We start from the raw sequence: 16,837 nt of genomic DNA, 5'->3' as shown, positions 1-16,837 counted from the left end.
TGCTTCAGGATGGTGGATGGGTAGGGATTGAGAAAAGAGTTATCGTCATGATACAGTATGGGCAGAAGGGTCAGACAGCTTATGTATGGGGGGAGAGTAGAAGACAATAGGTGAAGGCACAGATGTGGGCTCTACTGAAACTACAATGGAAGTTGGCATATTGTTCATTTCTTGGAATCTGAGGGGGATAAATGAGTATGTTAACCGCAGAAGGGTTAACTTGCACCTTAAGTGTCACAATATATAGATAGTGTGCAAACAGGAGACGGCTCACAGAAGTGAAACGGGCACAAACGGCAGAGCAAGGGAATGGATGTTTTTATTGTGCTGCATACAAATCTTATTCAAAGTGAGGGGAAGTTTGGTTTGCACTGGGAGGGCCTTTTACAATAAAAAAAAGTCTCAGTGTTAGTGAGGATATGTGTGTCAAGCTTTAGGGTTCGCAGAATTAACTGGACATTTGCACAGGGGACAAATGTGGAAGATTTGTCTTTTTACCCTTCCTAGTGTAATTATGCACACTACCTGTAAAAGCGTGCAGGAAGCTGGCCTGGTGTGTGGTGGGTACCCAGGGTACTTATACCTTATACTAGGTCCAGGTATCCCCTCTTAGTGAAGTGTAGGCAGTGTCTAGAAGCCAGGCTCTCCAGAGGTAGCTGTGGATGAGCAGCCAAGGCTTATCTAGGAGACATGCAAAGCTCATGCAATACCACTGTAGTCACACAGCACTTACACACATGAAAGAAAACACAGTTGGATAAAAATAAAAGTACTTTATTTTTTAAGCAAATCACCACAAAATACTAAAAGGGCAACCCTCCAATAGGAGGTAAGCAATACACTAAATATATACGCTAGTAATCAGAAATAGGCATAGAAAATGGTTAGAAAACACTGCAAATATCAATAACCAATACTGACCCTAGGGAGAGCACAGACCATATACAAAACAAATGGAATGCAAACACTGGAGCCCAACCTAGGTAAGTAAAATGTAAAGAGGGGAGTACTAGAAAACCACAGAGGTAAGTAACACAGTACCCCCCAGCGACCAAGAAAGCAAGAGTAAATCACTGGATTGTCCCCAAACCACCCAAAAGGAGGAAAAGAAGAAAAAGAAGAAACCCAGAGAAGACTGCAAGAAAACCAGTAATGGAGTCCTGAATAAAGAAGACCTGTGGAGAGAGGGGACCAATCCAAGAGTCACAGTAGAGTCCAGGAGGAGTAGGAGCTACTACTCATCCACCCAACTGTAGTTGCAGGAGTTGGTCGACGGGGATGAAGAAGAGGTCAGCACTGCAGCCCTGAAGCCGGAGAAGAGTTCCTGATGGATGCAGATTATGTCTTACGCTGGAGGGAAGAATGCAGAAGGGTGTCGGTGCAGAAATTCCACCAACAAGCATTGGCAAATGCAAACCCGCAGTTCGTGGAAAAGTGGTGCTGCCGGGGACCAGCATGGCCCAGGAGGACTCATCTCTCGGAGGGGGAGTTACAGGGGACCCTTAGCATCGCAGAGTCCACAGGAGCAGAGGCAGCATTCACAGGAGTCCCACAGGACAGGGACACAGGAGTCGCAGAAGGAGCCCACCAGCACTATAAAAGAGGATCCCACACCGCCGGAGAACCACCCAGGAGACTGTGCTTTTCAGGAAGGAGTGCTGGGGGCTTAAGCTAGACGTTGCCAGAAGATCCTTTGGAGGAGATGCAAACAAGCCTTGGCAGCTGCAAGAGACGTGGTGCACGGGGGTACTGTCTTACCTGGGAAGGCAAAGGCTTACCTCCACCAAAGTTAGACACATGCCAGAGAGGACCAAGAAAACTACTCCGGACCACCACCCGTGATGCAGGATCCACAGAGCTGAAGATGAAGGGAGACCCACGCAGCCGATTGTCGCCCGCGCTTCTTCTTGTGCAGGCTGAAGAGCTGCTGTCTTCTGAGGATGCATGGCTAGGGAAATGTTGCAAAGCTGGCAGGAGACGTGGAAACAAAGTTGCAGAAAATTCTTCTTTGTTGTTTGCAGTTTTTTCGGTTCCTGGAAGGTTAAGTCGCAGTTCCAGTAACCAGAAGTCGAAGTGGAGGTTGCAGAGGAATCCTGCTGGAGTCTTGGAAGCCGAATCTGAGGACCCACCCAAGAGAGAGACCCTAAATAGCCCTGAAATGGGGATTGGTCACCTAACCAGTAAGCACCTATCAGGAGGGGGCTCTGACGTCACCTGCTTGGCCTGGCCACTCAGATGCTCCCAGAGTTCCCTGCCAACCTTGAAAACAAGATGGCAGAACTCAGGGACCCTCTGGAGGAGCTCTGGGCATTCCCCTTTCCATAGTTTTGTGCCAGAACAGGGACTGGGGGTCCCTGAACCAGTGTGGACTGGTTTATGCACGGAGGGCACCAAATGTGCCCTTCAAAACAAACCAGTGCCTTGGGGAGGCTACCCCTCCCAAGGCGGTCATACCTATTTTCAAAAGTAGAGGATGCTACTTCCCTCTCCCAAAGGAAATCCTTTGTTCCGCCTTCCTGGGCTTGATCAGTTCAAGCAGCAGGAGGGCAGAAACCTGTCTGAGGGGTGGCAGCAGCTTGGGTTGCCTGGAAAACCCTTTAAGATTGGTAGTAGCAATGCTGGGGGTCCCCTAAGGAGCCCCCAGAATGCATGGAATCATACCTCCAATACTTGCAACAGTACTGGGGTATGATTCTGACATGTTTGATACCAAACATGCCCAGGTTCGGAGTTACCATTGTGTAGCTGGACATTGGTAGATACCTCTACGTCCAGTACACACGTGATATGGCGTCCCTGCACACACAAAGCCCAGGAAAATGGATCTGGAGTTTGTGAGGGCACCTCTGCTAGTGCAAGGGTGTCCTCACACTCTGGTACCTGCATCCTGCCCTCTGGGCTGAGAGGGCCTACCATATGGGTGATTTACAGTGACCTGGTACAGTGGCCTGTAGTGAAAATGGTTACATGCACCCGTTTCACGCAGGCTGAAATGGCAGACCTGCAGAAACCTTTGCATGGGCTCCATCTGGGTGGCAGAATAACTGCTGCAGCGCTGGGTACCTAGGTACCATATACTAGGGACTTACATGAGGGGACCAGTATGCCAATTGTGGTGAGAAAAAGGTACCATTTACTGGAGAGAGCAAAACTACTTGGATCCTGGATAGCAGGATCCAACTAGGCACAGGCAAACACACTGACAACAGGCAGAAAAATGGGGGTAACATGCCAAGAAAGAGGGTACTTTCCTAAAAAGCGTTTATGTTATGAATGGGGTTTTCGACTGTATGGTTTAATTGACAGGTGTCCGCCCAACACAGGTCATAAGTGAAGGGTGAGAAACACAATGAAAATAACTATGTATGACCTAGAATTGATCAGTGTCCCATTAGACTATACAGCCGTTATTCATGGTTACCACAGATATGGGTGAAGAGGATGATTTCGTTCTGGCCTTGTTAGATACAAAGAAGGCCTTCAATAACCTTTCTCAGAGCTACCTACTGGTTTGAAGTCCTTAAACGGATAAAATTTGGCCTACTGTTTTTGAGATTACTCTACACCCACTGTATTGCCAGGGTGAGAATAAATGCTGTGTCGCTGCCCATGAATTCCTTTATTGGTCACACTTAGCATGATACAGCCACTACAGATTAATCTAAATAGAAAACTGGTGGGATAGGGTATAACAGTATAGCAATAGAAACTACACAGTCTCAATTAATGCAATGATATGCTAGTATACTGGACAAACCCTGAGGCAACAGGCGACCCGCTGATGTTGGTATTGAATAGCTTCAAACAAATGTAAGGTCTGAGGAAAAATCCTGAGTTGTTCCCAGTGGAGAGTTGTGAGAGAGCAACACCCAAACCTAGTAATACAATGGGAAGGTGGTGAGTTTCAGTAGCTGGGTGTGATAGTGCAGGTGGACAGAGATGCGAGAAATGGTACACACTCAAAATATGTAAGCTATTACAAGGCTCAGGAAGTCACTGGACTTCTGGAAGTTGCTTCCACTGTCCTTGGCTGGCCTAGGTGCCTTTTACTGTCCAGGTGCTTGAATTTTTTCGTGTTGCTACCTTCCATGCCTGAGATGATTCTTTAGAAAATTGGAGAACATGTTCATAACATTGATGTGTGAAGGAAAGAACAGCATGGTGACCCTGAACACACTGAAGTTAACTCCTCAAGAAAGTGGTTGCTGGTCCCTGACCTAGAGAGTCATTGCTTAGCTTCACAGATGAGGTTTATGTCTATGTGGCTTTCAGAGGGCCAATGAATTACTCTTGGAAGGCAGGATGGTTATGGACCTTCCCATGCAACTGTCTCTAACACCTCATTTTAGGCCAGCCACCTTCTTGATTTGAACGGCATGGGACAGTGGAGACTGACTACTATGGTATATAGAACCACTATGCCATATGCAGTACAGGCCCCACTAAAACATCTGCCACATTCTGACCACGTAGCAAGGGGCATGGATATGTCCAAATAAAGCAACGGGAGAAGCACCGAGATGTATGATTTGTATGAATTTCAGGTAGGCTAGGGACAATTGGATTAGTTACTTACCTGTAAATCCTAGTTCTCTTCCAGGGGTATCCTCATCAAAGTCATAAACATTGAATATTCCCGCCCTTGTGCGGGGACCCCGGAGCATATATATATAAAATACATACATATTATCATGTGTAAAACAGCAATGCAGGCTATAATCATAAATAGGCTAAAATGCTTTATTTCTATGCAAGTTTTTTTTTTTTTTTTATATTATAAAATCACAAATAGATCATAAATATCTACCTAAGCCCCAAAAACTGGACTTAGGGAAGTAAACAGCAGTAAATATCAGAGAAAAATAGAAAAAACCACATTGAAAAACAATGAAGCATTCTTAGCCAATAGGCTGCATGCAGGTTAACACAGGAGAACCATAAAAACTTTGGCACCGTGCCTTTAAGACCCTGAGCACCTCCAGTATCCCACCATGCCTCAGGGGTGAAGGGAAGGTGACAGTTGGTTCACAGTTAGGTCAGTACTTTTTTACGGTGACAATCTGTGTAACTGATCAGAAAAATAATCTGTCCTGCACTTCTAGGAGACTTAAGTCCGGGGAGGAGGGTGGGTTGTTTATGACTTTGATGAGGATACCCCTGGAAGAGAACTAGGATTTACAGGTAAGTAACTAATCCTTCTCTTCCAGGGGATCCTCATCAATAGTCATAAACATTGAATAGATTAGCAAGCCCATCCCTAAACTCTGCGGACTGTCCGAAAGAAGTGCAGGAAAGAATACATATTCATGCAAATAGATTTCTAAGAGAGGCCTGCCCCACCTGGGCATCCGCTCTTGCATCCGAGTCTAAACAGTAATGCTTAGTAAAGGTATGCACAGACTTCCATGTAGCAGCCTTACAAATCTCGGAAATTGGTACATTGTTAAGGAGGGCAGCAGTAGCCGCTTTTCCCCTTGTGGAATGCGCTTTTGGCCTAGCCAGTAATTGCTTATTAGCCAGTTGGTAAGTGTTAACAATACAAGACACAATCCATCTTGATATAGTTCGTTTAGACGCTGCCTCTCCTGTTCTTAAATGACCATAATTCAGAAACAAATGGTTAGAATGTCTAATCGGTTTTGTTTTGTCCAAATAGAATTTCAGCACTCTTTTTAAGTCTAAAGAATGCAATGCTTTCTCAGCCGGAGTCTCCGGCTTGGGAAAGAACGTCGGTAAAGATATAGTCTGATTGATATGGAATTCTGACACCACCTTCGGAAGGAAAGATGGGTGAGTTCGCAGAACCACTCTATTATCGTGAAAAACCGTGTACGGTTCACTGCAAGACAGAGCCTGAATTTCGCTGACCCTCCTCGCTGAAGTAATGGCCACCAAAAAAGCCGTCTTCCACGTAAGGTGCTGTAAAGAGGCCTTGTGGATAGGTTCAAAGGGAGGGCCCATAAGTTTTGACAGGACTACATTCAGTTCCCATGGAGGAGAAGGTCTCCGAATGGGAGGAAAAACCTTTTTCAAGCCTTCTAAAAAATCCTTGACTACAGGTATCGTAAAGAAGGATTCCTGAGAAGGCGACTTACGATACGCTGTAATTGCAGACAAATGAACCTTAATAGAAGATACCTGCAGACCAGACTTCGCCAGATGAAGTAAATAGGATAGTATGACGTCCTCCTGAGCTCGTATGGGATTTATACCTTGTTGAGAGCACCAGATGTAAAATCTCTTCCACTTAAAAGCGTAAGAACGCCGCGTGGAAGGTCGTTTTGACTCTTTCAAGATGCTCATGCACTCCTGTGAGAGCCCTAGGTGCCCATACTGTAGGAATTCAGGAGCCATGCTGTCAAGCTCAGAGAGGGAAGGTTGGGATGTAGGATTCTGCCTTCCATTCTGCTCAGGAGATCCGGTCTGCACGGCAACCTCCTGTGAGGTCTTTCCGATAAGTTGAGTAGGTCCGTGTACCAGAATTGGCGGGGCCATTGTGGCGCTATCAGAATCATTCTGGTTCTGGAGTTGTAAAATTTGTTGATTACTGCCGGTATGAGGGGAATCGGTGGAAAGGCGTAGAGAAATGTCCCTGACCAGTTGATCAACAGGGCATTCCCTTGAGATCCCGGACGGCAGAACCTGGACGCGAAGTCTGGGCATTTCTTGTTTGTTTCGTCTGCAAAGAGATCCAACTGAGGTCGACCCCATTGACCGAAGATGTCCTCGACGACTTCGTCGTGTAGCACCCAGTCGTGCGCGTCTTCCAGATGTCTGCTCAGGAAATCTGCCTCTACGTTTTGCTGACCTGGCAGGTGTACCGCTGTGATGGACATTCCCCTGGCCAGGAGCCAATGCCATATCGTTTGGGATTCTCGAGACAGAGGTAGTGATCTTGTTCCCCCCTGTTTGTTCAGGTAATACATTGTGGTTGTATTGTCTGTCTGAATTAGGATAGATTTCCCCTGAACCAATGGAGAGAAAGATTTGAGAGCCAGATGGACTGCTCTGAGTTCCAGTAGATTTATGTGATAGTTCTTTTCCTTGTCGGACCACAGACCCTGAGCTTGGAAGGAACCCAGATGAGCACCCCAACCCTGAAGAGACGCATCCATTACCAGAGTGTCGACTGGAATTGTCTGGTGAAACGGAGAACCTATCGACAGGTGAGGTCTGTGCATCCACCATTGTAGTGATTGAAAAGCCACTGCTGGTAGTCGAACTCTGTCCTCCCAGTGACCAGTCTTTTGGCTCCAATTGTTCTCTAATGCCTCCTGAAGGGGCCTCATGCATAGCCTGGCATTCGGGACAATGAAGATGCAGGAAGCCATGGAGCCCAGAAGCGATGTCACCTGACGAGCTGTAGGTGCATCGGCTGTTAATAGATGTTGACACTTCCTGTGGATTGATAAAAGTCGTTCCTCCGAAGGATACACTCTTTGGAGCTCTGTGTTTAGTATCGCTCCCAGGTAGTGGAGGTTTTGTGTTGGAATCAAGGTTGACTTGTCGTGGTTGATTTGAAGACCTAGAGACTCGAAAGTTCTTAGAACGATATCTCGATGTTTTCTCGCCTGATCCGGAGATGAGGCCTTCACTAGCCAGTCGTCCAGGTAGGGGTAGACGAATATTTTTTGTCTTCGAAGGTGTGCCGCTACCACTGCTACACATTTTGAAAAGACTCGGGTGCAGACTTCAGGCCGAATGGAAGGACTCTGAATTGGTAGTGCTGTGACGCTATCTGAAAACGTAAAAATTTCCGATGTTTGGTTGCTATTGGGATGTGAAAATATGCATCCTGTAGGTCGATGGAGCACATCCAGTCTCCCTGATGCAGTTGCGGGACAATCTGGTGAAGGGCTAGCATCCTGAACTTTTGTTTTCTTATGTACTTGTTCAGGAGCCGTAAGTCCAGAATTGGTCTGAAGAGGCCCTGTTGACCTTTTTTCGCCACCAGAAAGTAACGGGAGTACACCCCTTTTCCTTTTTGTGCCGGAGGAACCTTTTCTACAGCTTTCTTTTGTAGGAGTGCGAGAACTTCCTTGCGTAGCAGGCTGAGATGAGAAGGAAAACACCTTGCTGGCGGCAAGTGTGGAGGAGGTTTTTTGAAAAGGAGAGAATAGCCATGTTCGACAATATTGAGCACCCATTTGTCTTTTGTGATTGAGTGCCACTCGCGAAGATGATGCGTAACACTTCCCCCCACTGGAGTGGTGCACAGTGTTGAGGGAAGCAATGCCTCATTGCTTTGATGGTGTCTTTGCTGTAGACTGTTGAGGTCTACTTGACCCTCTGTCTCTTGTGGGTCTGCGTGCCTGAAACAGGGGACGTCCCTGTCGTTGTTGTGGCCTTTGAGACCAGTGAGGGGTTTGAACCCTCTGCTGGAATGGTCGTCTGTCATACGGCCTGTACCTCCGCCTGAAGTCTTTTTTACGTTCCAGGCCCACTGCCCTCATCGTGTCGACTTCCGTTTTCATTCGGGCCATCTCTTCATCCGCGTGGGTACCGAACAACGAACTCCCGCTGAATGGGAGGTTCAAAATGCGCTGCTGTGCTTCCTGTTTCAGACCCGTGAGCCGTAGCCAGGAAGACCTCCTAGCGCAGATTCCGTGCGCATACCCATGCGCAGCCAAATCCGCCCCGTCCGCCGCCGCGCTGATGACCTGGTTAGATACTAGGCCCCCTTCCTGCAAGATTTCCTGGAAGTCCTGTCTATCTTCCCTGGGCAACTTTTCTGTAAATCTGTGGAGTGAGTCCCACAGAGAGCGGTCATATCTGCCCAGAAGTGCTGAGGCGCTGGAGACCTTCATAGCAGATGCCGCCGTACCGCACATCTTTCTCCCCAGAGAGTCTAAGTGTCTGCTCTCCTTATCCGGGGGGACTGTGGAAGATGATGCCACAGAGTGTGTTTTTCTGGCTGCGGCTAAGATCACAGAGTCCGGTGGCGGATCCTTCCGCAGGAATAAAGGATCTTGTTCCGGAGCTTTGTATTTCTTTTGAATCCTAGCCGGGGCAGACTTGAGAGTGGCTGGAGACAGAAAAGTGTCCATAGTCGGTTGCAGCAAACCCGGTACTAGTGGCAGCAGTTTTCTCGAGACTGATCTGTGTTGTAGGGTCTCAAAGATAACTGAGGATGAGGTGGCCGGCTCCGGTACCTCAATATTTAGCTTCTGCGCTCCCCTTAGAAGAACCTCATTAAAAGTGGTGATATCATCCACCGGGGAAATCCTAGCAGGTGGAGAATCTGTGAGTGTGGGGGAGTAGCGCCCCACAGACGATCCTGAAGAAGACCAAGAAGGTGATCTTCTGCGTGGTGTTCGTGACCTGGTTCTCCTTCGGGAACGGGACCTGCTCCGAGAGGCTGTAGCAGAGTGTGCAGGTCTTGTGGTCGGCTGACGAGAAGCAGAACGAGCCCGTCCTGCTCTAGCTGTAGGCGATGGCGTTCTCGGTAATGAGGCAGTAGGAGAATACATCCTCGAGTATTGTGAGTCCGGGGATGCTGTGATGGGAGAAACATGCCCGATGCTCTGGAATGGGATGATGCACTCCTTATAGAGACCACCGGTGAGGGAGCTTTGTCCGCTGGCTCTACTGCCTGTGACAAAGCTGAAGGTTGTGTCGACGTCGATTGTATCCTCGACGTCGAAGGTTGCGATGGCTGGTCTGTTCTCGACGTCGAAGGTCTTGACGTCGAAGGCCTTGACGTCGAAGGCCTTGACGTCGAAGGTCTTGACGTCGAAGGCCTTGACGTCGAATGTCTTGACGCCGATCGCCTATCGCGGGACCTGGACCTACTCGCCGTCGTGTGTCTCGACGTTGAGTGGCGAGTGGTCGACGGCGGATGTTCATGCCGTCGAGGTGTTTTTGGTGTCGTGTCCTTCGACGCCAAGGGGTGAGACGTTCTCAACGGCGAACGGGAGCGCCGGAGATGACTCGACGCCGAACGGCGGCCTGCCGTCGACGGAGATGTACCCCTGTGTCCATGCTTCGACGTTTTGTCCCTCGACGTCGCTCTGGTCGCCGTCGACGGCGATCTATGCCGGTGAGACGGTGGTGCCGATGACGTCGATGGAGAACAAACAGGTACAATCCTACCTGTCGACGTCGATCGGGCCATTCCTTCTGCTGTAGGTCTGGGAAGTGAAGAGGATGTTGACTTTTTCCTCTCCTGAAGCCCATGTAGCCTGATCTTCTCTCTGTCTTTGAGAGTCCTCCTTGACATGTTCTTACAATACTTGCAGGTGTCAGGACAGTGACTCTGTGGCAGGCAGACAATACACAGAGAGTGTGGGTCTGACTGGGCTTTCTTCTTCCCACAAGAGGGACATTTTACAAAAAGAGATGGCATTTTTCTGTCAGAAAAAACCTTCCTAGCTCAGACAAAGATGTTACTTGTCGAGTGAAAAGTGAAAAAACGCTTTTTTAAAGAATTTTTCTGAGGAAAACTCAGAAAAACTGAGAGCTCAATGCTCCAGGATCCTCTCAGAAGAAGCCGGAAAAAAGAACTGACCTAACTGTGAACCAACTGTCACCTTCCCTTCACCCCTGAGGCATGGTGGGATACTGGAGGTGCTCAGGGTCTTAAAGGCACGGTGCCAAAGTTTTTATGGTTCTCCTGTGTTAACCTGCATGCAGCCTATTGGCTAAGAATGCTTCATTGTTTTTCAATGTGGTTTTTTCTATTTTTCTCTGATATTTACTGCTGTTTACTTCCCTAAGTCCAGTTTTTGGGGCTTAGGTAGATATTTATGATCTATTTGTGATTTTATAATATAAAAAAAAAAAAAAAAAAAAAAAAACTTGCATAGAAATAAAGCATTTTAGCCTATTTATGATTATAGCCTGCATTGCTGTTTTACACATGATAATATGTATGTATTTTATATATATATGCTCCGGGGTCCCCGCACAAGGGCGGGAATATTCAATGTTTATGACTATTGATGAGGATCCCCTGGAAGAGAAACTACAATACAGTAGTCTGTCTACAGCAGCCAGAAACATATACGAGTCAATACCACTAAATCCTGATGTACCTAACCTATTGACAGCACTGCTGAATGCAACAACATCTAGCACTCCGATCATAAGTACATACCAGCCACTCTGAGCAGGACACCTAAACACCTGCTTCCCATGTAGCAAAAAGGGTAACGGGGCAGCGATCACCAATAAACACTGGGGCAAGGCCCTACTGCACATTAAAAGGTCACGTGGCAATTGCAGCTTCACCTTATACAATCTAACATACTTCACCTTACATATATTATATGTGCTATTCTTGATAAGACAGATCTGACTAACACAGGTTAATGTCCAAAACTGGATCAACAGCAGCAATGTTCTAACACATGACAAGGTCCTGTCCAATTGCACCAATATTCTTCAAGAAGGGTAGGAAGGTCAGGCTGACGTTTGCTGCCAGTCTCCCTTTGCCAACCAAAAATAAGACAAGCAAAAGACCTGTGTTATTTACGCCATAGTGAACAAATGTAAGAACTGCCATAACTTAGATACATACAAAGCCCCTCACAGTAGAAAGTTGAATTGAGGAAGCAGAAAAGCTGAGAAAGGGGGAGAATATCTATATTAAAATGGTCCTTACTGACAATAAAGTAGTAGAAGAGTGTTGGATTTTCCTGACCCTCTTTTTGTTGGCTTGAGGACTCTGGGAACTTTACCACTGCTAAACAGTGCTAAAGTGCATGTGCTCTCTCCCCTAAAACTTGGTATAATTAGTTTATATCTATTTGTAAAATGGTATACTATATACCCAGGGCCTCTAAATTAAATGCTAGTAGTGGGACTGCAGCGGTCACTGCGCCACCCACAGAAGTAGCCTTTCAAACTTGTCACTGCAAGGCCTGCATGCACATTGACTTGGCAAGTCAAACTACTTGCCAAGGGCCTAGACTTCCTTTTTACTACACCTAAGTGACCCCTAAGCTAGGCCGTAGAAAGCCCAATGGGCAGGGTGTATGTAAAAGGTAGCGCATGTACCTTTATGTTTTTTGCATGTCCTAGTAGTGACAAACAGCCTATTTTTTTCTCACTACTGCGAGTGCTGCTACGCTCACAGGTTTGCATTGGGAATTCCATTATATATGTCTATGTGGTAATTTCTTATCTGTGACGAGTGGCATGGGTGTGTTTGGAATGGTAGTGAGAAATATTGCTTACTAGTCTAGTTGGATTTTACGTTACTATTTTAAAAAGTGGGAATTTCTCTGTGTTTATAACTCTAGTGCTTTGCAGCCTGACCCCAATCACCATCTTGGGCAGAGTGACAGCTTCACTTGGTGCATACTTTCTAGACAGCCATAATAGAGGAAGGACTGGGTGTGACAGCTGAGGCATCTGCATACTGATAGTTATTCTGGGCTGGGGAAAGGAAGGGTTGTTCACACCTTATATGTGAACAGGCTGTATCCTCCCCTTACACAATGGGATGATTACCCCCTACTGATGTCTGGAGATAGGGCTGGGTTGAAAGGGTGTTGTGCTTCACTTGAAAGGGTTCCTTTGAAGTTACCCCCTGAATAAAGGCATGTTTGAGTATAAATACAGGGACTTAGACCCCAGGATATATTTTTTTTAAACAATTCTGGACCTGGGACCAAATCTCTGCCAGAGGGACAGCTGCACGGAGGGACTCATCTGGACTGCTCTTCTGTTGTTGTCCTGCTTCCTGAAGTATTGAGTGGCCAAACAGACTCACTAGGGTACTTTTATGTTTGTTACCCTGCTGCCAGCTGCTCCCTGATTCTGGACTAGTTGTACACTGCTGTGGGACTTCCAGGAGGAACTGCCATCTTTGTCCTGGTTCGCTGACCTGCCTGCCCTCCTTTGTGTCCCCCTTTAGTGTCTCTCAAGGAGCCCAGCATAGAGAGAGCGCCGTTGGCCTGCTCCTTGGCTCTCTGGATCTAGCGCCTGGTGACAGCGTGTCGGCGAAGTACCAAGTGCAGGTGCTCCATCCCTCACTTTTGTCTTCTCCATCTTATGTTGTGCAACAAGGAGAGCGCGTGGAGCGCTTTGCCCCTGGAGCAGATTGACACGGGGTGACCGCTGCATGCTTTCGCTCCTGCGAGACTGGACTGTCCCTCGCCGGCCGCACTGTGAGAATCCTCTCCACGGGGCCCCCATCAGCTGGACTGGCGTGCTGGATGCCACATCGCCCACGGAAGAGACCCTCTGTATGGCCCTCCTCCCTGAGACACGTGTTGCCTGGATGATGCCCGCGGCCCTGAACACACGGCGTGCCAGATCAGCTTTCTGCAGAGAAGCAGAAAGCCGCTCTCTGTGCCTTCACCAGCAGGTTACAGTTCAAGGCATTACTGACAGCGGTTCAGGAGATCCTGGAGGGTCCCATACCCACTGCAACGTGGCCCGACCCATGCTGGGCGGCCGCCTTGACTTGCAGTTGCCGCATTGCTCTGTGCCACGCTACCAGGGGGGTGAGTACAGGTTATTTTGGTGTGTAACTTACTTGCCCTAACTAGAGTGGTGGGGTCTGCCTGGCTGAGGTGCATACCCTAGCCAACCAGAATCCCCATTTCTAACAAAGATTTATCAGACTACAAGTTCTTTAATAATGGATTTATTTCCTCTGCCTGATTCACTGCCCCCACAACAGCAAACAGTATCCATTTATGAAGGGAAGTGGTGGCTAACTGAACAGATTTGTCTGGAAAGCGATGGTTCAGATACAAGATTGGATTGCGGGATAAATGAGCAACACTCCTTAATGCTTGTAAAGTCTGAAATGCAGAATGATGAATTAATGTTCACACGTAGGGGATGGCATATTATATCCCATCTCAAATGTGCTAGTGGCCTGACGATGTCCTATACTTGAGGGGCTGAAATACAAAGAACACTGGCTCTGTATTGTATGACAATTGTTTGGCTGTAGGTGTCTGTTCATTTATTGTAAATTTCATAACAAAGAATATAGAAAAATAATAAAGATAATTAAAGCTGCTGTTGATGAAGTTCTACATCTTATCAGTTCACAGTGTGCGCTTAGGTTCTCACACAACTCAACTGAAAGTTGGATTAACTCTATCCTTAATATAAATGTGTGTAATTTATTTGTAAAATGAGATTTGATTTAGCTACAATCAGGTTTTGGTGAGGACAAGATGAAGGTCAGATGCGTTTTAACATGTAAATTTACCGAATCTTAAAAGGGTGTACTTTCTTTTTGCATTACAGTAGACCTCAATCAACAACATTAAAAGATGTCACCAGATACAATATTTTTTGCATTACTATGAAAACAACACTTTGCTTTCAAAAACATATAAAAATATGTTTTTTGTAAATACACATACTTCTACCAGCAAATCAGGATCTATGCTGAACTGCTTGCCTGACAGCATGGCTTGGAAATCTTCTAAACTGCAATCCATTTTGTCCAAATAATCCACAAGCTCAGCTCTGCACAAGAGAAAGATAAATTGAAAAAGTTCTATAAAACTTTTCTAGAATACTATGGAGTATAACAAACCTGGTTACAAAACAACATATATTGTAAAACACAACATCCCATGGCCTAAAAGACCCAAACTTCGCTGAAAAAGCTACAAGGCTGGCAATGCATTTATAGGGGTGGGCAGAATTGGCAGAGTTTCATTATGTGGAATTGCAATACAATTCTGCAAAATTCCATGAAGGAGCAGAGTGTGCACCATAATTTGCAGTGCATACCCCTCGGTGCCTTTGCGTAATTATGTAAGGGCGCCGAGGAGTATTCAGTGCAGTGCATATCCCTTGGTGTCCTTACTACCTTATGTAAGGGCACCGTGGGGTATAAAGTGCACTTTAGTGCAGTCCATACCTTTTGGTGCCCTTACATGAATATGTAAGGGCACTGAGGGGTATTCACCCCAGTGTAAGGGCTAAGAGGGGTATCCCTGTGCGCTGTAATAAGGGCACTGAGGGGTATCCACTCCAGTGAGTACCACCTTGGTACCTTTATATAAAATAATTATGTAAGGGCATCAAGGGGTATCCCTCTCTAGTGCTTACCACTCAGCACCTTGTATACTTATGTAAGGGTGAAGTGGGTTATACACTGCACTGGAGTGGTTTAAACAGGGCTGGAAGAGGGAACAGTCCCTCTATGTTATAATTTGTAATTCCGTGGTATATGAGTAACTCAGAAATATAAATTACTCCAAATCCAATAAATAAAAATTGTGCCCACCACTATGCATTTTAGAGTTAGTAAAAGGTTTCATTGAGTCTTCAGTGGACGTCGGAGTCGAACACTGATGGACTGTTAACGCACTGATGCCTGATTTTCTATGTAAGTATAAAATAAACATGCCATTTAAAAAAGGACTTTGTCTTAATTCATGTAGCTGTCCGGATTATCCACTGTAGGGACCAAGACCTGATGTACCAATGGATTAGTTTCGGTTGCAGAGCTGGTGATTCACATAACTCTCACTGTAATAAAGGCTCACTGCAATTTGCAGATGCGTTTGAAATTACAATTAAGAATTGTTAGAGAAAGGGGGCATAAAATGGTAATCTACCCCCCGCCAATCACCTCATATTTATTTGAAATGGCTGTAAAATGTTTGACTACTATTTTGGGTCAGTTTTTTATTAAAATAAATGGTCAATGCACCGCTGTGCACATGGAAGCCACTACGGATGAAAAACAAGTATTGGCAAAGCCAAAATGTTTGACAGGCGACATGTATTCATTTTTCCATTGCTTGTTGCCTTTTGATTTCACCGTTTGCAAACTGATGCTCCCTTTTAGATAAAAGATCTGGAACAGACACTACATATCATCAAGCAAGAAATCTTCATCACTTGGCAACTGAGTTCAGTGGCATTTCAGTGGTCCAGCTTGGTGTAACACTTACTTTCCTAGATGGTTCATGCTTTGTGAAACGGCGCCACTATCTGTTTCATTCTCGTTGAGAATAGAGTCCATAATAGTGACAGGGTCTTCTGCAGACAAGCTGCTGTTCAGCTGGGAAGAGCCTGGAAGCAGTGGATTAGGCTCATCAGACACCGGAATGGGGACATCAACAGACTCCAAGTCCTTTTCTTCTTGTATAACAGGTCCATCTTCATACTCTTCATCATCTTCAACTAGGACAATCTCAGGGACATGGTTGAGACTGTCGAGAGGGCATGATGAAAAAAGAAGGCAAAATAAGTAGGACACTTTAACAGTATTACAATTCATCTAGAAGAACATTCCCTTTGAGCTAAGAAAAGACAGGTAACGTGGCAATAACCAAGCTGTACACATGAAAGAAAAAAGTCTTGGTAAAGCTAAGGGAGGATGAGCAACTGTTTCACTAAAATGACACATAGAATGTAAGATTTCTGGAGAAACAGATTTGACGGTGATAACACAAAAATCGGATTTGTGGAGAAGTTATGGTATCTGATCATTGACAGTAAAAAGAAAATTGCCTCAAGGTGAACCTTCCCAAGACCAAAACTATGATTTTTGGTAGAGCACTATCATTTCACCTGGGTAGAAGAGGGCACAAACTCAAAGTGGTTAAGATGTCAGAATATTTAAGCATAAGATCGGCTTCTGAACTGATCTGGAAAGCACTAATGCCTTTGTTGGAAGTATTTGACATTGATAGAGTAAAACGCAAACTGTGGGACGGTAAGAATACTTTTTTTTTAATTTCATGTGGGACAAAACAAAACCTGAATAGGGCAATCTGCATTACGAAATATGTATTTCATTTGCTAGGTAGCCTCAAAATGAAAACAACTTATACATTTTCTTATCCTCAAGCATGGTCTTGAGCAATGGCCCTTATGGTGCAGCTCTTCTTTTCTTCTTGTTAATAAT

At 46.0% G+C, this 16,837-nt stretch overlaps 1 protein-coding gene across 3 annotated transcripts in view; it reads right to left on the bottom strand.

Moving 5' to 3' along the window:
• Window positions 1-16,837, bottom strand: part of HSF2 (heat shock transcription factor 2) — a 248,010-nt gene that overhangs the window by 53,283 nt on the left and 177,890 nt on the right. For all 3 annotated transcript variants that reach the window (XM_069235401.1, XM_069235403.1, XM_069235402.1), the window contains exons 9-10: window positions 15,879-16,139; window positions 14,331-14,436 (exon numbers count right to left, since the gene is read on the bottom strand). In XM_069235401.1, coding sequence (XP_069091502.1) covers window positions 14,331-14,436; window positions 15,879-16,139 — 367 coding nt within the window. The remainder of the gene's footprint in view (window positions 1-14,330; window positions 14,437-15,878; window positions 16,140-16,837) is intronic.

The sequence above is a fragment of the Pleurodeles waltl genome, chromosome 5 (assembly GCF_031143425.1).
Source record: "Pleurodeles waltl isolate 20211129_DDA chromosome 5, aPleWal1.hap1.20221129, whole genome shotgun sequence".
In the NCBI taxonomy this organism is placed as follows: domain Eukaryota; kingdom Metazoa; phylum Chordata; class Amphibia; order Caudata; family Salamandridae; genus Pleurodeles; species Pleurodeles waltl.
The sequence above is the reverse complement of the archived record's forward strand: the minus strand, read 5'-3'. Positions and strand labels throughout refer to the sequence as shown.